Source organism: Oculina patagonica, chromosome 8 (genome assembly GCF_052425735.1).
Source record: "Oculina patagonica isolate OP01 chromosome 8, crgOcupat, whole genome shotgun sequence".
Taxonomy (NCBI): Eukaryota; Metazoa; Cnidaria; class Anthozoa; order Scleractinia; family Oculinidae; genus Oculina; species Oculina patagonica.
The window spans coordinates 21,486,959-21,512,752 of record NC_135765.1 but is presented as its reverse complement, the minus strand read 5'-3'; the positions used below and the strand labels follow the sequence as shown (position 1 = coordinate 21,512,752).

The 25,794-nt window shown below is 39.2% G+C and overlaps 2 protein-coding genes across 3 annotated transcripts; one reads left to right on the top strand and one right to left on the bottom strand.

The window, feature by feature from the left end:
• Positions 1–1,766: 1,766 nt before the first annotated feature.
• LOC144662722 (perforin-like protein 1) lies at positions 1,767–19,067 on the bottom strand. 2 transcript variants are annotated; one of them, XM_078523600.1, is made up of 7 exons: positions 18,672–19,067; positions 16,525–16,674; positions 15,210–15,307; positions 10,805–10,902; positions 9,804–10,121; positions 5,370–6,107; positions 1,767–4,899 (listed from the first exon to the last, which is right to left on the bottom strand). In XM_078523600.1, the coding sequence occupies exons 1-7, from the start codon at positions 18,678–18,680 to the stop codon at positions 4,415–4,417; spliced, it is 1,896 nt and encodes a 631-aa protein (XP_078379726.1). In that variant the 5' UTR covers positions 18,681–19,067; the 3' UTR covers positions 1,767–4,414. The 2 variants fall into 2 exon arrangements, with proteins under 2 accessions (XP_078379726.1, XP_078379725.1); XM_078523599.1 differs by lacking the exons at positions 15,210–15,307; positions 16,525–16,674; positions 18,672–19,067 and adding an exon at positions 13,005–13,098.
• A 3,310-nt stretch (positions 19,068–22,377) lies between these two features.
• On the top strand, positions 22,378–24,055 carry LOC144662729 (uncharacterized). The gene has a single exon (XM_078523613.1). It carries the CDS (start codon positions 22,495–22,497, stop codon positions 23,683–23,685), a length of 1,191 nt encoding a protein of 396 aa, XP_078379739.1. The 5' UTR covers positions 22,378–22,494; the 3' UTR covers positions 23,686–24,055.
• The last annotated feature ends 1,739 nt before the right edge of the window (positions 24,056–25,794 follow it).

Here is a 25,794-nt window from a genome sequence, read left to right as displayed (position 1 = left end):
CTGACCAGTGTTTGTTTCTCGTGTAGTTCAAAAGGTCAAGCTAGTGGGCTGTGATTGGTGGTTTTCGATCCGTATTTTTTTAGTTTTCAAGTAACTGGTGTTGGTTTATATTAAAAAAATAGCAATTTTTCACAGAGAACCATGAGGATGAATGAATGAGGATGTTTATGCAAACAGCGAAGAGTACTTCACGGGCGAATCGCGTCAACCCAAACTGGAATTGTTCAGTTGTGAAGCCACGGTGACTCTTTGCTTAGACAGCAGCTTACTGAAATAAAAAAAGAATAAAATTTTCGATATTTCGAAAGGGTATAAACGCTGCGAACCAAGGAAATTAGCTCGTGGAATTTGAGAATCGTTGTGCAGCACCAAATTTTTATAGGCTAACGGTTTGCGTGACATCTTGAGCCGGAGAATTCTCATAATATGCCAGGTGTTATGTCTCGTGTTCCGGCACCGAAGTACATGTAAGGCGATGTAAAGCTTTTTTTTTACAAAGCTAAAACCCAGAAATACTTACCCGTATAATTCACAACACTGTAGACACCGAAATAACAATTGAGAGGAGAGTACAATTTTTCTGCTCTCAGACGTGTCTGCTCGATTCAACATCGCTTTTCCGAAAAATATCGTTCATATCTATTCTTTGCTCATACATAAGCTTACATAGAAAAAGAACAATTTCAGTATTTGAAAAACGGTAAAATTGAAGATTTGTCCTGGAAGAAAAAGCCAGCTTGTTGTTCCGTGTCAAGTCATGACTAATCCATGCTGCGGTTTGGCGGTTATCTTTTGCGGTTTCATCTCGCATCTGATTGGTCGCGAAACAATAAACATTCCAGAACTTTTCTCTGGTGTTCACGGTTTTAGGGGAACGACTGTAATAACGTAAAATATGAACAAATACATGCTAAATAAACGTAAGTTTATCTTACCAGTTTTGTGGTGTGGTTCTTTTTTTGGCTCGAAATTGCGAATTGGAACGGTTTGAAGGATTTTTCGTTCGCTGCTTACTACACATATAATTATAATGAAAGGGTGGAAACTCCAACAGCTCCAAATTCGAACAGCTCCAGCGCAGAGACGATTTTCCACCAGAAAATCCCATCGCACAGCTTTCAAACTGAGCAACATGTAAGAGGAAGGTTTGAGGAATCTTCACGTATTGTTCAATCAAAAATCCATCCAAACGGCCCAGAGCTAGCCCTCGAACAAAACCGGGTAACCAAAAATTTTAAGCCGTCCGAATGCGTAACGACAAGAAGTTGTGCCGAAGGGAATTTGCTATTCCCTAGCCTCTTTCTGATTGGATACAATTAAACAATGGTCGTTTAAGATTTCGTCCCATGGATAGGTGGGCAAAGGCAAAATCAATACTCACTAGCATGGGTAATGATGTCAATGGTCCGACACAACCCAAGGACCCTTACACAATTACGACGGCGACAACGTAATCATTAATATGCGTAGCACTTCCGAATTCCAATACGCTTTGGGATTCACGGCCCCACAAACTACTAGCTTTAAACACAACCGTGTCTAAGCAAAGGTAATTAGAAGAACTGTATGACAGTGAGCCGCCGAAGGAACAACCCACCAGAACAGCGAGGATCAAAACGTACCAATCAAAGCCGTTGAAAACCAATCAATCACAGCGCACCATTGTGCGTTATAAGGTTACGCGTAACCAGTCGACCTTATCGCGTGATGATGACTAGCAGCATACAGTCGAAACGTCGCGATTCACATCACAAGTGACTACATCGTGAGACAAACGATTATACTTTATTATTATTAACTCTGAGACTTATTTGAGAAGGCGAATACAAACAGACCTAGACGAATAACCAAAGCGAAGAGCAAACTAAAACTAAAATTTATAGAACACGGCACTTAAGTAGGAACTTTCATGGAGGGACAAGCCAAGGTCAGTTGATACTTAAAACCCAAACACGACCATCGATGGAAGTTACAGTTCACAACTCAGAGCACTCTAAGGCAAATAACTTGAAATCTTTGTGCGGGCTGACGGGCCCTTGAATCACAAGACTCGCACGATAGTTACAAGATGATAACCAACTATTGATCGTGCACTAAAATTACTCAATTCTAAAAACAATATTAGGCTTCACAACATGCCCCCTTTTTAGAGTGAAGCATCGTCCTCGATGCCACAAATTAGAAAAACAGTAAATGTCGAAAGTTGAACATTACTGAGGATTGGCTTAAACTTCATAAACAAAATTATATAGATACTTAATCAGATTAAAAACCTAGCAAAAACTATATCTAGACAAAGCGAAAACTACCAAATTAATATGAAAAATATGAAAATCTTAAAAAAGCAAAACTGACTGAAGTTATTCCAAAACAAATCACAATAATCAAGAATATACGGTTATATACTGCAGTTCAGAAAAAGGACACCTTTCACCCTTTTCTTTATATTCCTTTAAAAAAAGGTTTGCTTGACCGAAAGTATTCCACACATACGATATGGTCGAATGGTAAACGCATACACAACTTCACATGCAATACTGTAAGCTTCACAACACTGTTACTTCAAACTTGCACTTACATTAGTTTTTAATGTTGATTTTCAAAGACGAGACTTAGTGTTTCATCGCATATTTTTAAACATTTGTCGAATTTTAAGGGCATCAAAATAAACGTAAGGTTAAAAAAGCAAGTTGCAGTAGTGTTATTTAGACCTACTTCGACGTGTCTGGATATAGGATGAAACACTGCGTCGAGTGTTACCTTACTATAATTTCTTAAATAAGAAGCAGTTTTTTTGGTTATAAAAAGCTAAAATGTAATTACAGTTCTAGGGCGCGATGCATTCGACCAAAAATTCCGGTTTGGGTTTTCGAAATTTTCGAGTGTCGAAAGGAACGGTATTTTTCACTGGACTGAACCGGTCACGTCAAAATGGCGGGTTTGCCGTGCGACTCGTTTTTTCACTCAAGTACCATTTTAAGGAAAAAGACAATTTCAATCCTACAGAACAACAAAGAGATAATAATTACCTGTTAGTTGCTCCACGAGAAGAGGTAAATTTATCTGTGGTTACAGACTATTTTTAGCTCAATCATTCGAGATATTTGCCTGTACATACATTTTCATTTACGATACAATACGTGAAGTTGCATCCGACAGGAACAAAATAAACTTTTCTTCCAAGAACTGTACGAAACGGAAAGGTCTGGAAATAATTCTTAGGATCGACGTCTGAAACGAGGAAACATGCGCTTCGCTGGTAAAAAGGCCTCTCACCGCCATATTTTAGGTCTTAATGAAATTACGGCAAATTTCCGATCGGACCGGTCCGACCAGAAAAGTGGTCCTCCTCGAAAGGTGGACCTCATTTTCCGGAACTTTTCCAGTTGGGCCGAACCGTTCCATCGAGTTTCGAACCGACATTTCCGGAAATATTGGTTGAATGGATCGTGCCCCTAAAAACCAAAACGTTCACAGCTTCAGGTTTTATTTGTTGATCTCACACGGGTTATTGAACCCGGGTGTTGAACTTGGGGGTTTTGTCTGTTCTATAGAGACAGGCAGCCTGGTTAAATGATGGTTTAATTTTATCAAGGGGAAGGACGTTCTTGTAGTTTCTGGTCAGAAACCTCCGTAACGAACTTAGATCTTTCAGTGCTGGGTCTTCCGTGTCCACTTACGTTCCTTTGTCTATGCTGTAGAAGATGGGTGGATGGGCAATTTATGTTTATCAACTTATGGCAAACAAGAAATATTATAAACATTTCTTCAATCTGAAAAATAAAAGTCGTCATAAATCAAATGTCATCTATCATGCCGAGTGCACTTGTGGCGAAACCTACATTGGGGAAATAAAAAGAAACTTCGCAGTGCGAAAAGCAGAACACGAGAACAAGTCTCATAACTCTGAATCAGCCCGTCACCTCGCAAAACATCCAACCCACGCGTACACACGGGGCATCGCGTTCATGGAGGAGAATAATACATGTAGAGGACCTGCTAAGTACTTGCCAAAAGGCAACTTTAAACAAGCAAGTACATTGTTTCATTGCGAAACTATTTCCCTCTGGAATATAACCTTATCGAACGAAACCAACTCGTGTGTAAATTTCCACCACTTACCACTGATGTCGATAACGTTTTGGTTTTTAGAACTTCAAATACATTTTAGCTTCTTATAAACAACAATTTTAATAAGCAAATATTTTAAGCAACATTTTTTGAAAAAATGCAAGGCAAAGTTCGCCAAATTTCATGGTAATTTATATCTGATATCCCAAACTCCTCCATAGTTGCGATTTCTTTATTCTCTTTGTTGTGGTTGTTTTTTTTTTGTTGTTGTTCACAAATAAAACTGATAATTTGACGCTTTTCATTTGTGAGTTTGAGACTGAGGAAGACTAGTGGCTTGTTTTTAGTCTGTTTTCTCGGTAACCTTAGTGTAATCTTTCCACACAAAATGCATCTCGGAATGCACATCTATTTGAACAGCAGTGACTTGCTGTTTTGAATACAATAGGCAGTTACCCTTAGCGTTCTTACACCAACTTCCTTGCACAGGGTTACATATCACAAAAGCCTGGCAAAAGGCATCCTGTGCACAATAGGAACTACACTCTGTACTATTAGCGGCCTGCAATTCGCCTCGGCGTTGCTGATTCACTTTGACTTTGAGCTGATTCAAAATAAGGTTTTTCTTTTCTCTTTGCAGTCTCGGCAGGAACACCACCAGTTTGGATTGCATTGCCGCATTCGAGTTGAGCACTTTCAACTTTCCTTTCGTGTTAAGAAACTTGCATCCTCTCAACTTTTCAGTGTACTGAACTGCCACGCAATTCTCCTCTAGAAGACAAATAGCTCTACAATCTGTCTCATCTACGTTTGCCAAATATCTATAACCTGAAACAAAAAAGAGTAACGTTGATACAAAGAATTTGAGAATAGTATCACCAGTGCTAAAACATTCCTCAATAATATAAATCACATCCTAAGGTCTGAATAATTATAGACACGCAATGTAATGTTCGTCTAGAGGAGGGGTTTCCCAATACATCGTACCACATCTAGGGTGCATAAATTCCTTTTTTGCATTTTTCCCACACATTTTTTAGGCAGCACATGAATGAAATTCCAAATAATGGCTACGGCATCCAAAGTTTTTATGTAGCATCTTTGAAGAGTTTTTTTCCAAAGAGAGAGTTTTTGCGAAGAGTTGTTTTGCTTTGAATTTCCATACTAAACCTTGTAAATTTCCTGCCATCCCTTATGACAAATCATACATCTAGTTTATCTAAGATTTGTCCGTTTCAAATTTAAAATTATGTAACTGTTTAAAACTTTATCACATTTAACATATTCAATAACATTACCAAATGATTTCACTCCAACTCCTTGTAGAGAAGTTCCCAAATGTATGCCGTCGTCACACGAATCTACACGTCCCTCTTGTTTCAAAGCCTGGCAATAATATTTGGTGCCGTTAACAAGCATCTCTCGCACAACGTTTATGTTAACCTCGGGAAGATGCTTGGAATATCTTTCAGTAAACAGGTTGTGAATGGCTGACAGAGAGTAGGTTATTGGAACCGGATTCTCTTGGACAGAGGAAGCCCATGTCAAAGCATCACCGTTACTGGGAGGAGCTGCTCCTACAGTGATGGTGCTTGTTTCCACTGACTTCTGAAAGTTGGAAGCCGCAGTTCTTTGCTCTGAGTCCATAGAAAATCCCCCTCCAACACTGAAGGCCCCTGAATAGCTGGCTTGTGCCTCTACACTTATTTTCCTGCTTCTGAGCTCTTCGTATTTTGTTTGGCTTACTTTGTGGTTTTTCATGAATCGCGCCCCAAAAGTTACCTCTGACACGTAATGAGTTCCATAGTATTTAATGAACTGAATAATATCATTCTTGTTAGCAACTGAATTAGAGAGTCTCTTTGCCCAGTTCACAAACCCAGGATGAAATGGTGGTGGATCGGTGACGTCCATTTTGCTGAAGTAATAACGGCACTGCGCCTGGGAAATGATGTACAAGAACTCTCCTGATGACATTTGTGCGGTGGATTCTTTGTAGCTTGCGCTTGCACTAAACTTAAAGCCCCATCCACCTCCTATCGTAAATACAAGCAATCATTCAGTTCTAGCTGTTTATTGGCGTTAATAGTATTTAGTCTAGGTTGGAGGAAATGTAAACTAGCAGCAAAAAGTTTGATGGTCCACTTTTTAACAATGCGTGAACAAGACGTTACTTTCTATTATTCTCCATTTTACCGTACCCATATTCGCATGTAGCCAGTCAGAAGCGCGATCTACTGCCCTGGTATCCTATGATATCAAGTCACTGACCTGATATGCTACAATATCGTGGTCACTTTAAGTACCGTACGATGAATTGAAAAGAGGTTTTACCAACAAAAACAGAACCATGTAATTTAAGTTTAGCTGGTTTTTACCGTTCGTAAAAAGAGTAAAACTTTCCCTCCAAAACTAAACTTGAGCGCGCTCGCCAATTGCACGATGTTTGCCGACGAGTACCGAAACATTCAGACTGAAATAATGGAGTCGGAGTTCCCAAATTTTTCGCTAAATTTTAAATTTGAAAATTTAGAGAATGAAACTCCAAACAAACGAGTCAAAAAAAATGCCAGAAGAGGAACTTGATAAAGGTGTTGAAGACCAAAAAAGTATCAATAAAAGCGGCTAAACACAATTTGCTAGGCAGATTTCGTTACCGTAACTACTAAAAATATCACCGGATTTTTGGCTGAATTTGGTTGCGTTAAATTCCAAATCGTACCTTACCGTATCGGCGGTATATGAGGCTCGTTTGGTCTCGCCAAAATACGGGCCATGGCTCGACCAAACTTGCCTGATACGCCGCCGAAACGTACCAAAAAGGTACGATAAGGACAAGTATACCAAAGAAATCTCGTAGGCCAACGACAGCCTACATCTTTGATATTGGACATCCATATTATGGTCAATTGCGAACTGTTAAAACATATTATCCGCTGACCACCTTTATCACATGATCATATTGCAGACTCAGGTGTACAGCCATTCAATGTCACTTGCTGCTTTAAAGTTGTACCCTGACCAGTTAATTGCTTTTCATTGATTCGCTGAGCTTAAGTATTTTTTTGTCAGATGTGTTTAAGATAGTGAAAGACGATCTCCTTTGGGCATATTAACCAAGTTTGTTCCCAATAACCGCAAAGCGTCTCCTTTGATAAAACCCTTCTTTACACTTTAGTATCAAGGAAAACAACAAAGTTATTGATTTCTTTTTCGGATATGGCCCACTCTGAGAATATGTCATCGATGAATCTCAGTTCCGGAGGATAGGTTTGTGTGCAAGGGCTAGCTACTAGCAGCTGCTTTTCGATGTGAGCTATAAAATGGCTGCGAAGGCTACCCCATTTTTATACCCATCTCGATTCCGTTCGGTTGTATAATGTTTGCCATTGAGTTTGAAAGAGTTTTCTTTCAGGATCAGTCTCACGTCTCCCAAATATGATGTTGCAATAGGTGGTTTTGACTGATAATGTTCCTTGCAATAACGACAACCGACACAGATCCCTTCTCTTACGGGATGTTAGTGTAGAGTGAGCAAACGTCTAAGGTAACTAGAACCGTTTCGTCTATAAATGGATTGTTTTCAATGATGTTTGTAAAACAATGAGTGGTGTCTTAGACATAGGACTTGTTGTTGGCCAGGGTGTTGTTGGTCAGCGTGTAAAACTCTGGTATTCTTGGTGAGCTTTGGCCTAAATTGAGTCATTTTGAAAGTCATTTTGTCAATATGTCCTTTGGTGAACAATGTATCGATTATTGTTTTGACTTTAGCGGCTGGTTGGGATACTATAGGTTTTTCACCACTGAAGAGGTTTTTAAAATTTCTCGTTAGAGACTTGTTCATAGCCCTCCTGTATTTTTTTTGGTTGTATCCATTACAACAATAAACATTTTATTTTGCTAAAAATAAATAAAAATATAATAGCATAAAATAAATTAACTGAAATAGGCCAAAAATCTACTAAAACTAAACGAGGTGAGTAGTTAAAAAATTTTAATTGCTATGACTAGTTTGTACATGATTGAAGAGAAAAGACGAAAGAGAAATAACAACTGTAGATGTCCCTTTGTCGGCCTTTTTGAGGTTTACTTCGTTGTTAGTCTAAGTGCTTTGCGCGTTTGTCTTTGCTTCGCTGATAAATCGTCTTTGCGAGGAAAAAGACTATGTTAGCAATCTCCAGCTTTGCGCGTTCAAAGTAATTTCAAGAACCAGTGAATGTTGTGGTGGTGGTTGCCAGTTAGACTTGGCATGGAACGGATGTGGATTTCTTTTGAATTACAATTTGAAACACATAGAGCGAGTGAAAGTATCAGTTTCTTAGGAGGCTTATATGTGAAACTGGTGTAGGAGAAGTAGGGAAATCTCATGGCCCTTTGGGAGCAAAGCTGTTTCTTGATAAGTAAGTTGGCGACAGTTTGTTCTCAAAAATGTCAGCATGACAACTTCAGCTCGATTTGAGTGTGTACCGCAAATTTTGCGGTCGTTAAGAATTCATATATTCAGTCTATTGTTCTAGCTCATTATACATATTCACGGCGAGTAGCTTGCCGAGAATGCGGCATGTTTACGAAGAGCCTGACGAGCGCAAACTCTTTGATATAGGTGAGACTTTTGTCTTTTGTTTTGGAGAGTGGAATAAACCCATGGGCCAAGAGTAGTTTGCTGCTTGATAAATTCTGAAATGTCACCCTTTGAAATACATTAAACATGCAAAACAATTTTACTTTGCGTGCCGCTTGCCGAAAACGATAAGCGAACAACTTTGAGAAAGTCTCAAATAAAAGTAGCGTGGCCGCGCCGTGACCGCAACATTCGCAACGAGAACTAAAATAAACACCGTAACTATCCCGTTGTCATCATTTCCGAGAAGAAATTGAAAGCATTGGCTACAATGAATCTTTTCACAAATGCAACGATGTCGCCGGAAATGACATCAAATAGTTTCTCCCACAATATATCTTTCAGCTAAGTTTTTACACGCGCGGATTGCATTTCATCTTTAGTGACCCGGCGTGACGGCGAAAGCTTCAACACTATTGGTCCGATCTTCAACATCATAACAACGGTGAGCGCCGTATTGCTAGTGCGAATCAGCCCTAAGTTTACATTTTTTTGACCAGATAGCGAAAAACACTGGTCTCAGATTCTACCACAGAAGTGCACCACCGTTACTAACATTTTACGCCCGAATTTAAAGCAGACAAAAATATAATTACTCATTCAAGCTATTAACTTTCGAGGACGCTCTTCAAAGTAGTATATTTTAGCTTACTTTTAGATCAAACAATCCGATGACTTTAAGCGACGCATTTCCCAACCAAAAACCAACCAAACAAACAAACAAACCAGCCTTGAACGACAGAAAAATGTTGACAGCACCTGTATTTCATTTTGTAGCGGCAGTGGATGCTAGTCCATCGCAGAATTAAAACATAGCGCATAATAAATACATGCAGTAGAACCATGGCAAAGTACTGCTGAAGAGGTTTCATTCACTGGTCACCCCACAGAATTTCGTTCACAAACTCAGAAGTTAAAAGGAGTGGGAGTAAAGGGATTAAACTCTTGCTATTGCTACTAAAAAAGGTTCTGAAAGGTTCACTTAAGTAGAGCAGGAGGTAGAAGGAAAAACGGAGGTGCACGAGCAAATAGTGTAATAACATTTTATAATGGGCAGCTTTGAAGGCTAGGACAAATCACGAAATCGCCAAAAGGTAATTATTTAACCCACCCTCAACGTTCGCAGCTGCCGCAAGGGACTTGGACATCTCCAGTCTGTTTCGTATTACTTTGGAGGAGAAGGATGTTTCACAGGACACATCAGGCACAACAACTAAGCCTTGTGGGACGCTGTAGCGACAGTCAGAAGTTTGCTTTCCAGATGTGTAATCTGTCAAGAATATTGGGTGAGTAAAGCCAGGATCATGTCCTGTTGCCAGTGGATATCCCTTCAAAATGTCGTATCCAAGGAGGGCGTAATCAAGATCTGGAAAGGATCTTTTCCAAAGAGAATTTTGACAGTCTTGAAGCTGAGAGTCCAACCGCACTCCTGATGGGTTCATTTGGAGACAAAAAGTAGAAATCAAAATGGTAACTGTAGTCAAATAGTGGAATTTATGTGTGATGCAATTCTTAGTTTTTTACCTGTTTTGTTGTCGTTGTCGTTTTGTTTTTGTCAAGTAGTGTTCAATCTTCCAAGTAACTATAATCCAGGGTGTTGTTAAAGGAAAAAAGAGGCGCATTATTTTGCCATTCTTATCGGTTGGCTAAATGTTTGTCGGACTGAATTCTTTTTACGGCAACTATTTTCTGGAATTTCAGGAAAGATCATTTAGCTTTTGAGTTTTTATCCAATGACAAAATATCCATAACAAACAACTCCGAAGATAACATAAACTGGTTTCCAAAAATTACCTAATTTATTTAAATAACTACACATAAGGTCTACAGTTGCATTTTTTCCCATGGTCGAGGATCTAAAAAAAAATTATCAGCCATATAATAAGAGGCTCGTACAGTTTTGGACACCCATCAGCGATTTTATGATTCCAAATACAGCTACATTAAGTTATTGCTAAAACTTACACATGATGATTTATGGTCAAAATCAAAGCGATGCTAATACTGGAATTCCTCTTTGTTAGTTTATTACTACCCCATATACGATTTCTAAACCTATTTCCACCCGATATACGTTCTCAACGCTTATTATCTCTTCAAATTCGTTCTTACCGAAGTTTAGGGATGATTTTCCGTCTTTTCCTTGTGCCAAGGGCATCTGCAAGTTGAGCAACTTATCCGCAGAAGAAGAGTACAGGGATGAAGGGTACCTATTGTCAATTAAATATAAATTATAAATCACGCTTACGATGTTCCACGGACCGCTCATGGGGTGCGCCCACTCCCCATACTTTTTTGGAGCTCCAGTTAGCTAATTTTACTTGGTCATTTGTTTTCTCGCAAGACCGATCACCGAAATTAAGCCCTGTTTGAGCCCTGTTTGGGTGACTGTTAAAAATGTCGGTGTTGTAAACTTTTCTTTTTCTAACATTGCAAAAGTTATATCAATTTACATAAAAATTTCAGTAAAGCCATAACATATGAACACTTGAAAATAATATTTACCGGGTCGTTGCATTTTCCAAATTTCGAAAAACCTGTTTTGAAGTCAGTATATCCCCCCTCCCCCTCCCCAATTTTATGTGGATAATGGACCTCAAGGGGCTTGCAGGAAACATTTTTCAATTATAAAATGAACCCAACATAATACCTGACCAAGGTTTTGTCGTCGGCCATTCCCTGTCGACCGACTTTTACCTGCAGTCTTGTTTTTATACATATACATATAAAGATGTACACATATAAGCATATTATATACATGTAGTTATATCTATTTGTGGGGATGAAGTGCTCCGTACAGGTCGCCCTTTTTCCCATAGACTCACATGGCCAGCTATCCTGGTAGAGTAGGCCCCCGGTGTTGTTGTTATTGTTATTGTTGTTGTTGTTGTTGTTGTTGTTGTTGTAGTTGTTCCTGGGGATTAGGACCACAGATGCCTGGGAACCAGGGCGATTATGTTGTTGTGGTTGTTCCCAGGGTGCCTGTAGATCAAGACCCCAGAGAGAGGATAAGGACCTCTCTGTAGCTCGAAACTAGGGCCTCCTGAAAGGAGGGAGAGGACTACAACCTCTCTTTGCCAAACACCTGGCCTGTCTAATTCCTACTGGCAACTCGAGCACTTCATCCCCTACCTCTTTTTCTCCCATTGAGCTTGTTGTATTCTTGTTTGATTTCATGGGAGCACGACTTGCTGATAATCGTTTAAGTGTGCAAATTTGAATTAAAAGCCTTCTATCTTTTTTAAAAAAAGCTCTTTTTGAATTCGCTTCTGTCATGGCACACTACAGTATTCCTAGTTTACCTCTTTACAGTGCCATCTGATGAAGTTCCATATCTGCACGCTGAATTCTTGGACACAAAATTGTCGGAAAAGTTCCGAAGGTGTTCCGACGGGCAACACAAGTGCCAAGAAAAAATGTAATTATGGTAATTAAATTCCACGCTTTAATGTTCAGATCGGACAAGAACAATGTGTTTTCTTTTTTTTTTTAAAAAAAAACACGTTTGTGTATGATTTTTATGCATTTTACTGTTGTACGAAATGAATAACTTTAAATTTTGTTATCATAAGCCATTTAAAAGACATTTTTCTTTCTTTTATAATCACAGACTCAGGGATATCTATTTCAAAGAGCCCATGCATTACTATTACTAGCCACGGTAACGACTTCATACAACCTTTTTCACGAAAATACAAATAGAGTCGTTAATTCCAATAAAAATGGTTAACTGGCTTTCCATTTACCATTATAAAAAATTATAATTTTAAATAGCTTTTTATAATGACAGTTTATAATGACAGTTTTTTAACAGTATTATTAAAATAATACTGTCAAAGAAAACGAAATTCCTGTTTGCGTGCTGCTAAAAAATAAAACAGGGCATTTATTGCAAAAGGATTTTTAAACATTTTTAATTTAAACCAGAAGAAAGTTTTGACACGATTAAGGAGCGTCGACTTTCTGAATCTAAGAATAAGAGTCCAGTCATAACAATCAAAATCTGCATTACTATTAAGACTTATTCAGTATTATAGAGGATAAGAGTTTTAGATACCTTTCAGAAGACCTTTATTTCAAAATCTCCCTTCTATTCGACTTTCAATGATTTCCTTAATGATATTGTTGTGATCACTTTGTGTGTATACATGTATACTAAAACAATTATCCTCTTTAATCTCGGTGAAAGGTGGCTTTAGCAATGTTGTACGGCCGCTATTAACCTGAATTTAAGAGAATATAACTGTTAAAGAGTGAAGGAGCAGATATCATTGCGATCTTATGTTCGATCAGTGTGTTTTGTACATCTTACCTTTGAGGTTTGGAGACAGTAACTATTGTTAGTAGTACAGCCACAATTATGCACAGCAATACGATTAATGCACTCTTCCAGTTTCTTTTCACTAGGCTCTGAAAAGCAACATGAAAGTGATAACAATATTTTAAATATTGAATACGAGGAAAACAAGCACCTCTCGTAAAGTGTAATGTTCCTTCTATGTCATCCCCATTACCCATTCTGGCGGACAATTCCAAAATGTCGAGTAATGATTACTTCGAATTTTTACCAGAAACTGACTAAGATCCTGTAACATAAGTATCCATTTAACTAGTGGTAACCACAGGTTAGAAAGTGCGGGCCTTGACGCACTTAGAACTGAAAGGTACTGACTGGTACGAGAGTGCGTAATGTTAGATGGCAGTGTCGATAAATAAATGATAAAATGGACAAGACAATGGTATTCCGAGCACTCGTTGTGAACTGAGATGTGTTTTTTCTCAGTCGGTAAACTCGCTATGTTGTGCTTGCCTTTTGTTAACGTGGTGCGATTAATGAAAAATCACTGGACAAAATTAAAGACAATTATTCGAGCAACGCGTCACGCGTTAATAATTGCCGCGAACCGGCCGCGAACCAGTCAGAGTTGTTTTTTGATTGACAGTTGATTGTGAAGTGTAGTCGAGCACGTGGTGTGAATTGAGATGTGATTTTCCTCGGTTGATAAACTCGCTATGTTGTCAGTGTTATATATAACGAATTCCTCGAGAATAACCGTTGCTGGAATCATTCGCTTTGCCGTTGTTTTATCTGTGATATAATCACAGCAAATTTTCTCAAAACCAACACCTATAAAACAACGTCTACAAATTGTAATGTTTGCAATCTTCCATGTGACAGAAGCGTTGATCTTATGTGACAAACTGTTTAGAGATTGACTCATTTTTCGCATTCTTATCGTTCTTGGAGAAGAGATTTTTCTCTTCCGGTGTTACGACAAACTATCGTGATTGACACATTTTTCGCGTTCCGATCGTTATTAGTGGAAGAACAAAATTTTCAACTTCCGGTTTCTGTTCGCCTATTATTAACGTGGCGCGCACGCGTAAAACGCAATCCGCTGGTCACTGTCAAGATTAGGGTTGCGGGCCTCTCTTGGGCCCGCAAAAATTTATTTACTTTTAAATAAGGTTGAATGATTTCGGGTTAGCAGGTGTGTTGCATCGTGCCAGTATTTCCATTCTATCAAGGAATAATGAAACAATAAAAAGGAGTTTTAGGACACAAAATTGTCGGAAAAGTTCCGAAGGTGTTCCGACGGGCAACGCAAGTGCCAAGAAAAAATGTAATTATGGTAATTAAATTCCACGCTTTAATGTTCAGATCGGACAAGAACAATGTGTTTTCTTTTTTTTTTTAAAAAAAACACGTTTGTGTATGATTTTTATGCATTTTACTGTTGTACGAAATGAATAACTTTAAATTTTGTTATCATAAGCCATTTAAAAGACATTTTTCTTTCTTTTATAATCACAGACTCAGGGATATCTATTTCAAAGAGCCCATGCATTACTATTACTAGCCACGGTAACGACTTCATACAACCTTTTTCACGAAAATACAAATAGAGTCGTTAATTCCAATAAAAATGGTTAACTGGCTTTCCATTTACCATTATAAAAAATTATAATTTTAAATAGCTTTTTATAATGACAGTTTATAATGACAGTTTTTTAACAGTATTATTAAAATAATACTGTCAAAGAAAACGAAATTCCTGTTTGCGTGCTGCTAAAAAATAAAACAGGGCATTTATTGCAAAAGGATTTTTAAACATTTTTAATTTAAACCAGAAGAAAGTTTTGACACGATTAAGGAGCGTCGACTTTCTAAATCTAAGAATAAGAGTCCAGTCATAACAATCAAAATCTGCATTACTATTAAGACTTATTCAGTATTATAGAGGATAAGAGTTTTAGATACCTTTCAGAAGACCTTTATTTCAAAATCTCCCTTCTATTCGACTTTCAATGATTTCCTTAATGATATTGTTGTGATCACTTTGTGTGTATACATGTATACTAAAACAATTATCCTCTTTAATCTCGGTGAAAGGTGGCTTTAGCAATGTTGTACGGCCGCTATTAACCTGAATTTAAGAGAATATAACTGTTAAAGAGTGAAGGAGCAGATATCATTGCGATCTTATGTTCGATCAGTGTGTTTTGTACATCTTACCTTTGAGGTTTGGAGACAGTAACTATTGTTAGTAGTACAGCCACAATTATGCACAGCAATACGATTAATGCACTCTTCCAGTTTCTTTTCACTAGGCTCTAAAAAGCAACATGAAAGTGATAACAATATTTTAAATATTGAATACGAGGAAAACAAGCACCTCTCGTAAAGTGTAATGTTCCTTCTATGTCATCCCCATTACCCATTCTGGCGGACAATTCCAAAATGTCGAGTAATGATTACTTCGAATTTTTACCAGAAACTGACTAAGATCCTGTAACATAAGTATCCATTTAACTAGTGGTAACCACAGGTTAGAAAGTGCGGGCCTTGACGCACTTAGAACTGAAAGGTACTGACTGGTACGAGAGTGCGTAATGTTAGATGGCAGTGTCGATAAATAAATGATAAAATGGACAAGACAATGGTATTCCGAGCACTCGTTGTGAACTGAGATGTGTTTTTTCTCAGTCGGTAAACTCGCTATGTTGTGCTTGCCTTTTGTTAACGTGGTGCGATTAATGAAAAATCACTGGACAAAATTAAAGACAATTATTCGAGCAACGCGTCACGCGTTAATAATTGCCGCGAACCGGCCGCGAACCAGTCAGAGTTGTTTTTTGATTGACAGTTGATTGTGAAGTGTAGTCGAGCACGTGGTGTGAATTGAGATGTGATTTTCCTCGGTTGATAAACTCGCTATGTTGTCAGTGTTATATATAACGAATTCCTCGAGAATAACCGTTGCTGGAATCGTTCGCTTTGCCGTTGTTTTATCTGTGATATAATCACAGCAAATTTTCTCAAAACCAACACCTATAAAACAACGTCTACAAATTGTAATGTTTGCAATCTTCCATGTGACAGAAGCGTTGATCTTATGTGACAAACTGTTTAGAGATTGACTCATTTTTCGCATTCTTATCGTTCTTGGAGAAGAGATTTTTCTCTTCCGGTGTTACGACAAACTATCGTGATTGACACATTTTTCGCGTTCCGATCGTTATTAGTGGAAGAACAAAATTTTCAACTTCCGGTTTCTGTTCGCCTATTATTAACGTGGCGCGCACGCGTAAAACGCAATCCGCTGGTCACTGTCAAGATTAGGGTTGCGGGCCTCTCTTGGGCCCGCAAAAATTTATTTACTTTTAAATAAGGTTGAATGATTTCGGGTTAGCAGGTGTGTTGCATCGTGCCAGTATTTCCATTCTATCAAGGAATAATGAAACAATAAAAAGGAGTTTTAGGAAAAGAACTGCACGTGAAAGAAAACGCGTATCACGCACGTGCACATTTGATATATTTTTTCACCAACCTTAGTCTTTGTAAACCGTCCCAGCACATTTGTTTCTTCTATTTGACTTTGTAAAGCCTCTATTTGTCTTTCCTGTTTCTCCACAGTGCGTGAGGCTTCACTCACCTCTTCTTGTAATTCAACATTTTTTAGGTATCGTGCTGCTGGACCCTGGTGGAACAGCGGAACAGGCATATAAATCGACCTACGAGGAACTCTCGCAGAAAGCAAAACTACCAACACTTCATACGCGGCAATTGCAAGCCATCGCATCTATAATGTACAAAGTTAAAAACAAGCTGGCGCCACCATATATTGCGGACTTATTTGTGGTTAACAATGGTCAGTATCATCAGAAGAATATCACCTTAGAGGTGATATGCTTCTGGTATCATCTAATACATGATTCGGAATTTGTCTTGCCTAGATTTCGAACTGTTGCATTCAGCAATCATAGCATAAGCTATTTAGGTCCTGTAATTTGGTCGAAACTTAGCCATTTTATTAGATCGTCCGACTCCGTTGACATTTTTAAGAGGCGCGTCAAGTCAGTTGATCTCTCAAATCTGATTATTATTATTATTTTATTTTATATAAGATACATACACAAAGCTTAACTTTTAAACGGAGCCACTGCCTCTTTGCCTTACAACTGTCTACTGGCCTGAAGGAAATTTAATTTTTCAGTACTGTTTAAAATTTGAAACTGGTTTTCATTATATAAGTAGTAAGATTTACTCATTCTACATCGGTGATGTAAAAGTCGTCTTGCACTCTCAAAAAAAAGGCACTAAAAAGTAAAATATTTAGCACACGAGCCAATGCGTCAATTAAAGCAGTTGAACTCAAATTCAACTTTATCTAGCGATTGAAGAAGAGAAGACGCTTATGCTCGTCAAGCGTACGTAAAAAAACCGGCCACTAGTGTCCCGTGATCTAATTAGAGGACAACTAAGTATTATGGCTGAAACTATCAAAGATATAGTAGTACACTATAATAAAAAGACAAATCATTCTTACTGGCTTTGTAGTGTCGGAGAAATGAGCCACAAAAGCTGCAGCTTAGCTTTTTTTTCTTTCACCGCATCAGCAGAAAATAATATGTCCACACCGTACGAACAAACTCGTAAGTAAACTGAAAGAAAACCTAAGCGTCCGCTAAAAGAAAGTGATACTACAACTTTTTCGTGTAAAAAACAGCTTTCTATTTTGTTAAGTAATACTGTCAATAGTTTGACAGTAATAATAACACCTAAACGAAATTAAAGAAAACGAGAATTACTGTCGATTTGTATATTACGATATCGGTTTTTCGCATGAAATTTAATGTGAAATTTCCTCGTCAGGGAATGGATTTTATACGTTTGGAAATAACAGAGTTATATAACTTCAAACTTCTTCTTTTGTTAAAGTGCGCTCGCAAGCCGAGCGACCACGATATTCAAGACGTGTAAACAAACTTTTTAACTGTGTTTACTTTTGACTTTCAAGGTCGCCACTTTTAAATTTAAAAGCACCCAAATTTAAAAGAAAATTTATTCAAATGCTAAGGCTAATTTAATCAGAAAAAGCACATTTTCTCTATGAAACGGAGGGCCACATGAGAGGTTGTGGGATTATAATGAGATGCGCGGTTGGTGGTGATTCCACGAATGGCACAATACGCGTCATCATTGAACAATCTTATCAGTTTGGTCTGCTCGCTTTTAATCAGCTCATTGTTAGATTTCTCACGGCATCAGTGATGAATAAGTTAGATGAATTTCAAAGTCGCAAGACTGAAAGAGACTATTCTAAAGAGATATTTGTCACATCAATCACTTTCAACAGGGCAGCCGGCAACATTAGTGTCTCCGAAAGCAAGTTGAAAACTTTGAAAATACAACTGAAATTAATCCTTAATAAGTACGAAGGATTACTTATTTAATTGATAATTGATAACATAAAGGACAAAATTTTGCACAAAACAACTATCGTGGTTTCGCGTAAGGCATCAACAACCTGGCGCTAAAATAAGTTCATTCGCTCGTTGTAAATGGCCGCGAAACGAACGCCTTGTTTACGTCCCGAACAAGTATGGCCTACTATGATAGTAGGCAAAACATAGCATATACGATTCACTCAATTGAGAAAAGTAGCATTCTGTACCAAGCTTAGCTATATCTTACCTTTTTCATGGTTCGTGCGCTTTCGAAAAGTCTCTTAAGATTCGGAACTTCACTAGTATATATGGGGCAAAACTTGCAGCTGCACCCATAACCATATTTGTCCGTCACGCTTTAATACCTTTTGGGGCGTTTCCGAACTTTGAACAGCTGAAGCTTAATCCGCAAGGGGGAACTTGGCCTTTATTTTTCAGATAATGGTAAAATGGATAATTTGGCCAAGAGCCTAGTGCACAAGCAGAAAAAAATGCATTGCTGGAAAAAAATAATATATGTTTAAAACAGACAACAAGTAGACAATAAGTTAATCAACGCCTGATATTCTCAGAAACACAGGAAGTTGATTATGTAATGCAAAGGGACTTCCCCTATAGTGTTATAAATATCGAAAAATTAAAAGTGAAATCACAAGGTGGTTCACATGCTTAAACGCCTTTACCCCCTGCGGCATCCCCGATCATCATTTCGACAAAATGAACCAAAACTATCCAAAACTTTGTTTGCAACTAGTGGCCATGCTCGATTTCCCGATCACAAAAATCACTTGTCAACTTGCTAGTGTAAAGAAAGTTTTAGATTTAAAATTACTCTAACGTACGTTGCTTTGTTTGTTGGAAGGTCCCATTTTAAGTCCTGTGACGTTCTCGAGAGAATGTGAAAGGAAGATTAATTTAGAGTAACACTAGGTAGGCTAAAGAGGAAAAACAAAAACAAGAAACTAAAAAGATCAATAGAGGCCTTTTAACTCTTTTTACAATATTGTCTAAAGAGTGCAAAGACAGTTGTATTGCCCGTTTCTTTTTATTATATTTTTTTTCTGTTTTCACTTAAAATAGACGCAACATATATACTTTCATTTTTACAAGCAGGTTGCTGAAATCTGAACATGGTCTCCGTCAATTTGGTGGTAATTCTTTTGTTCAAGTCTCTCTTCTCATGTACAAGGGACATATTGTGCATTGATATTTTGTGTTTAATTTTGCGGCCGTCTAGCTAGTTATCTTTCTTAACCACAACATCAATGGAGCGCTGTCTAACGCCGTCCTAACCTGCCTTGAATTAACTCAATCAGTTAATCAAATAAATTTTTCCTCTGAGTTATCCCCAACCTGACAAGAAAACTGTTTTTAAAGGGGAGCTGTCACGCAATTCGACATTTCAGTTTTGATAAGGGATACTTCATTCACTAATTACACACCCGAACATAAAATGTAACTGATCCTTGCGTTTTATTTCCTGCCAGTACATAAAAGGTTAATATTGTAAGAGGCCATTTTTGTAGGAAACAGTACAGCTCACTAGCGGCCTGTTTATTCCACTCTACTCAATCACACTCAACTTTAAGGAGGGGTCTGATTTTCTTACCTCCCTCCTTCTCTGTTAATCATACACTAAAATAACATACTTAAATACTTCATTCTCTCCTATCCTATCCACTTTATCAACTTTTACGTCTCACACATTCTTTACATTAATTCTTCTAGTTACTCAAAATTTTCCCTTACACTCCTCATTCTTTTAGTCTCGTCCTCTTCTCCTCTTCTCTCTCAGCTGTGCATGTTCTCTTCTCTGTTTCCTTCTTCTTTCCTTCTTTCTCTCCTTCTCCCCTCCTTACTCTAATCTCTCCTCCACCCATCTCTCTCACTAACCTTCTTCTTCTCCACTACTTATACGGGTAGTCTCTTCTTTGTCTATCCACTCTTTGGGTATTGTTCATCTGCTATCACTTTGTTTCGCTTTTTTTCTTCGTTATCTCCATCACTCTTGGCTTCATCACTTGTTCTCTTTCTTATTTTCACTTCCCACTTCTTTTCTCTTTCATTCTCTTCTACCTCTCAGCTCTTTTCCCTCTTTCTTCATCTCTTTCAACCACGGCATCTTTCAACCTTTTAGTTTAATCAATGTTCTCTCACATCATTTTGTGTCTCTCCTTCTCATAAGCTTCTTATTCTGTTTCGTCATCGTCCTACTTTTTTCTTACATTTTCTTTCATTTCCTCTCTCTCCTTATGTCTTCTTTTTCTCTTCCTCCATCATACCTTATATTTAATTTTCCAGCAAAACATTCACTCTATTCTCCTCTTGAAGCTTCTTATTGGATTCTACTCTCGTCCACTTTGTGTCTTTAAAATCTTTACCACGGTGTCTAGTGTATCTGGCTTATGACACACTCTACTCTTCTCCTTTCTTCTTCTTTTCCCTCCACTTCTTACTTACAGTCTCATTTCTCTCTCTCTGTTTTCATTGGCTCCTTTGTCGTCATCTCCGTCCTTAGTTATCTTACTCCTGTACACTTCCCTCCTCCCATCTCACATCTTATCTACAGCTGTCCACTACAAGTCCTTACTTGTCACGCACTCCTCACCCTGTCTCGTCCTTAATCACTGTGATCTCAACTTTCATCTCTGTTGTTCTATTGTGTTCTTTGTAGTTGGATATGCTGTATGTTTGTCGCTACCTCTTCACATTGCTTCGGGCTTCTCTCTCTCACCTCACCACACAAGCAGGTAACGTCAGTTACAGCAACACTCCATTGCTCACCTTCTTCCCTCCTACACCATTGCGCCATCGTTGTCTCTACATTCATTCTTCCCTCATTCGTTTCATCTCGTACTCACTTTCCCTCCCACTTCCTCTGTCTTACTCACTCGTCTTCCCTTCTCATCGACTCTCCCTCCCAGCTCTTTCTTCTCTCCCTTGTCGGGTTCTCTCAGCACAGATGTTCCACTCCTTCTTCCTCTCGCCTCCATCCTTCTCTCCGTGTAGTTCTCTTCCTTGTCTGTAACGGGCTAGTCTCTCTCCACCCTCTTCCACTCCTCTTCCTCTTTGGGTCTGCTCTTATTAGCCATGTCTCCCTCCTCTTCATTCTCTGTACTGCCATTCGACTCTTCACCTTCGTCTCCCACTCTCACCTCTGGTCCTCTCTCCTTCTGTCTTTCCACCCTCCACACACCTCCTCTCTTCGTTCTTCAGTTCTCCCTCTCAGTTCGTTTTCTCTCTCATTCCTCGTCTAGGAGTGCGCTTTCGCTGTCTTCCTCTCTACCCCCTTACTCCATTCGTGTGCTCTCTGTTCACTCTACTCTTCTTCGTCAACAGACTCTCGTCCTCTCCTTCCTCACCCTTTTTCCTTCTTCTTCCTTCCCCTTACTATCTCCCCCCTCCCTCACTCTCTTCTCTCTTTTCCTCTCTCCTGTTTTCCTTCTACTCCCGTCTCTCCTCAGTTCCCTCTGCTCCCCCCTCTCCGTCGTTCCTCCTCCGTCCTTTCTTCTCTCCCCTTGCCCATCTTCTCCTGCTTTCATCCATCCTCTCCCCGCCTCTCCCCGTACTCTCCTCCCTCCTTGTCAATCTCTCCACTCAATCTCCCCCTGCACTCTCACTGCACTCTGCTTTCCCTCCACGTCCTCCTTCCCTCGCTCCTGACCCCGCTCCCTCTCTCTCCCCCCCGCTCTCTTGCCTTACCTCGTCTGGCTCCGCCTCTCCCCTGCTCCCTCCCCCCCCCTCCCCCCCCCCTCGTCCCCCTCCCCTCCCTCCCCCTCCGCTCCTCCCGTCTCGGCCCTCCGCCGGGGCCCCGTCGCTGGGGGCCGCTCGGCGGCGCTCGTGCGGCCGGGCCCTCCTCCGGCGTCCTCCCCTCCGCACCCCCGGCGTGGCGTCCCGCTCCTGCGGCCGCCCTCACTCTGGACCTCCTCCGGGGGGCTGGCGCCTCGAATATTGTATATATTCCGGATATCTATTGTTTTTAGCAATTGGTCATTAAGGCGGAGAAGGAAGCGGAGATCGAAACTATTTTTGACCCCTTATTTGAGTATCCAATCGGAACATGACAGGGTATGCATATTTATGAGCATCGTGTAACCGATAAATTCGAGATTTTACATCTGCTTATTTCATTTTGTGCAATCATGACCAGGTTCCCTGCAATCGTATTCGCATTAGTGAACTATCTACTTTTCGAGACAACGGGACAGCCCAGCTGTAGTACTGTAGGTACAGCAGGCTTTACAGGCTGTGAATGTAACTTCCTTGGTGCCTGTGGTATTCACGGGAGAAAAATTCCTGGCTTGAACATATCAAACCACTCGCCAAAGAGTTTAGAACTGTACGCACATGTCAGTAACAGTAAGTTTGGAAGAAACTTGGCATTTTTATGTGAAGGTAATACAGTGGCCATATTGTACGACTGCAACAATCGAATACCTCTATATGCAGCAACGACTGTAAGCGGGAACCAATTATCGGCGGCGCCAGGCAGGCGACCGAAGGGGACGGATGGTAAATTTCGAAACAGCGGGACGGGCTTGAAGACACGTTTCCAGCAGGAAGAAAATGACTACTTATTTGCTCTTCAACGACAAATAAGGTATGCATCAAAGCGAAGAAAAGACATAGTCGACAATAAGTGGTACAAAGCTAAGTTCCCGAGGACTAAGTCATCGTTGTCTAGTAAATATAAAGTAACCATGCACAGGGGGCATATGATAGCATCCCAGTACGGCATAGGGAATTATGCAAAAAAGGTACAGACTTTTGTTTACACTAATGCTGTTCCCCAGTTCGGAGTTTTTAATTCAGTCCCGTGGAAAACGTGCGAATCTAAGCTTATTCGGTGGGGTCAAGTTTACTGTTTATGCGAGGGAGCAGCATACACGGCACGAAATGTTCAGATGTTCATAGTTGTCGGAGCGATTCCATCAACATTTTATGGTCCCCCCAATACGAGATTCTTTGGCAGCGGTGGATTCAGTAGCTACCAGGACGATTCGAAGTTTCGTGTTAACGTTCCGACAATGATGTGGACAGCTTCCTGCTGCACCTATGAGTACACTAAGAAAGGAAGAACCTACACGGTTACCAAAAGTACAGCATTCTGGGGAGAAAACGTACCAGGAAAGTTTGAATGTAATAAAGTAGACGTTGGTAAGCTGGAAGAAATGCTAACGCCGAGGGGAAAAACACTTATAAATTTGTTTCCGTCCTCTAATGAATGCAAGAGTAAAGACAACTATGAAGTATTACCGTAAAAGAAAGTACACCATGTGACATATGAAGAATGTTCTCTGGTAAAACAATCCAAGTGAAAACTGCCGGGTCTTGTTCTTTCAAGAACTGAAAAAAAAAAATGAATAATTTGGCCGATGGCGTAGTCCCAAGCAGTAAAAGATTGTTAGAAAAACTATATATGTTTAAAACAGATAATTTGTTTTTATGAACTCAAGTTTGAATTAATCATTGCGCGATATTCTTAGAAATACCGGAAGTTGATAGGCTTTCCTTGTGGAGTAAATCATTGCGTGATATTCTCAGAAATACAGGAAGTTGAAGGTGTAATGCAAAGGGGCTTTCCCTAAGTGTTATAAATATCTAAAAATAATAAATGCTTAAACGCCTTTACCCCCTGCGGCATACCCGATCATCATTTCGAAAACTTAACCAAAACTATCCAAACCTTTGTTAACAACTAGTGACTAGTGTACGTGTAATGCAATATGATTTAAAAACTCTAATATAGGCAAGTCCGCAAACCACTGAAGAGTGCCGGATCCTCTGAAAACCTTGATCAGTGAAAATGTTGAGATACTATAAAGTAAAAAACAGGTAACCTCTGATCCCCACGGCAAGGAGAAGAGATCGAGACAGAAGTAGCCTAAAAAAGAATTATTATATATATAAGCCCGATAGTTCGGTTTGCAAAAAAATCTTCTGTGGACGCTAAATGAAAATTTTCCTTTAGCCCCAGTAGAAGGTTCGTTTTGCAAACCGAAATACTGGGAAATATATTCTACTCTTTTTTATCCTATTTCTGCGTGGGGATCAGGTAATCGTTTTTACTTTCACGCAATGGGACTTTCCCTTTGAAATTTGTCATCAGTTATAAGCACCTTTCAGTTATGTGTTTGGTGGAAGCTGAATATTTTTCTAGGTAATTTTCTTTCTTCAAATAGTTTTTAATTTCCGAGGAAAAGACATTTTCGATTTCACCTCCAGATGGGAAGGTATGTTTTGCAGATTGCAGGTTGAAAAATCGGCTATTGACCTCGAGTGAGTTTACTTAGCACTTCGGTTAGCCTGAATAGCACCCCGATTAGCCTAAATTAGCTTAGGATGCCCTGTGGTTAGCCTTTATATTGGAATTTATTTGACTTCAGACTCGATTCAACGAGATTCAGCGAGTCCCGACCGGGTTGAAAATCTACCATATTCATGAGATTTGTCTGTCGAATCTATTGAGCACAAAAAGGTTTTAATGCTACCAACTTATTTTATGACTTCTACTTTTCCTCGTGTAAAGAATGCAATTTCTAAAAGTATTGAATAAATAATTATTATACATTGTAGCCACTATTTCAACATTCATTGCTTGAGCATTCACGCTGACATTGAATTTTGATGTCATATCTACAGACAACAGGATTATACATGCAGAACTGAGTGAGACGTCATTTCTACAGATAGAAGAGTACAGATCATAGCTCGTACAAACGCCGCATGCACATGTGACGATGCCTGAATCATCTAGATTCGCCAAAGTAACGGAGACGATTTGATAAAATAAGATTTTGAGCTCGAGATTTCTATGGGGTGATAGTTAATGAAGTCCAGTTACTTTTAAATAGTATAAAACTTTGCGCCGAGTTAATATAAGCGAACGCTTGCGCGAACTGACTTATCATTTGAAACTTCCAGCTTTTTACACTTGCTTATCAGCTTTTTCAACAGTTTTAAAAGTCGCGTAACAGTGATCACCCATCGTTTAGTCTTCCGAGAACTGAAGATTGAGAAACGAGAAAAAGTGACCATTTTGTAGACGACCTAAAGTCACTGCACACTAATTAACAAATAGATGTCACCTATGTAGCCAATCAAATTGCGCGTTTTACCAATAGTCAGCCCGGGTGGGTTATGCTAATGGTTGATAGCTAGTGAACGAAAGCTCAGCCAATCAGATTGCAGCAGTTTCATTAAAAACTAGTAGAAATCTACTAATTTGTTTGAACAACAGATTACCAATAAAAGCATATCATTAGCATAAATGGATAAACATAAGTTTTAACTTTTCCCTCTTTAGCTCGGTCTGAAGCTGCACTAGCCAAAGCACTGGGGTCGCGTTATTCTCAAATAGACCAGCATGT

Coding starts and splice junctions, on each gene's coding strand:
- LOC144662722 (XM_078523600.1), bottom strand. Junction 10,903..15,209: donor ACTGTCTCCAAACCTCAAAG/GTAAGATGTACA, acceptor AATTGACAATAG/GTACCCTTCATCCCTGTACT. Junction 4,900..5,369: donor AGTTGGAGTGAAATCATTTG/GTAATGTTATTG, acceptor TTTTTGTTTCAG/GTTATAGATATTTGGCAAAC.
- LOC144662729 (XM_078523613.1), top strand. CDS start 22,495: ATGCATATTTATGAGCATCGTGTAACCGATAAATTCGAGATTTTACAT.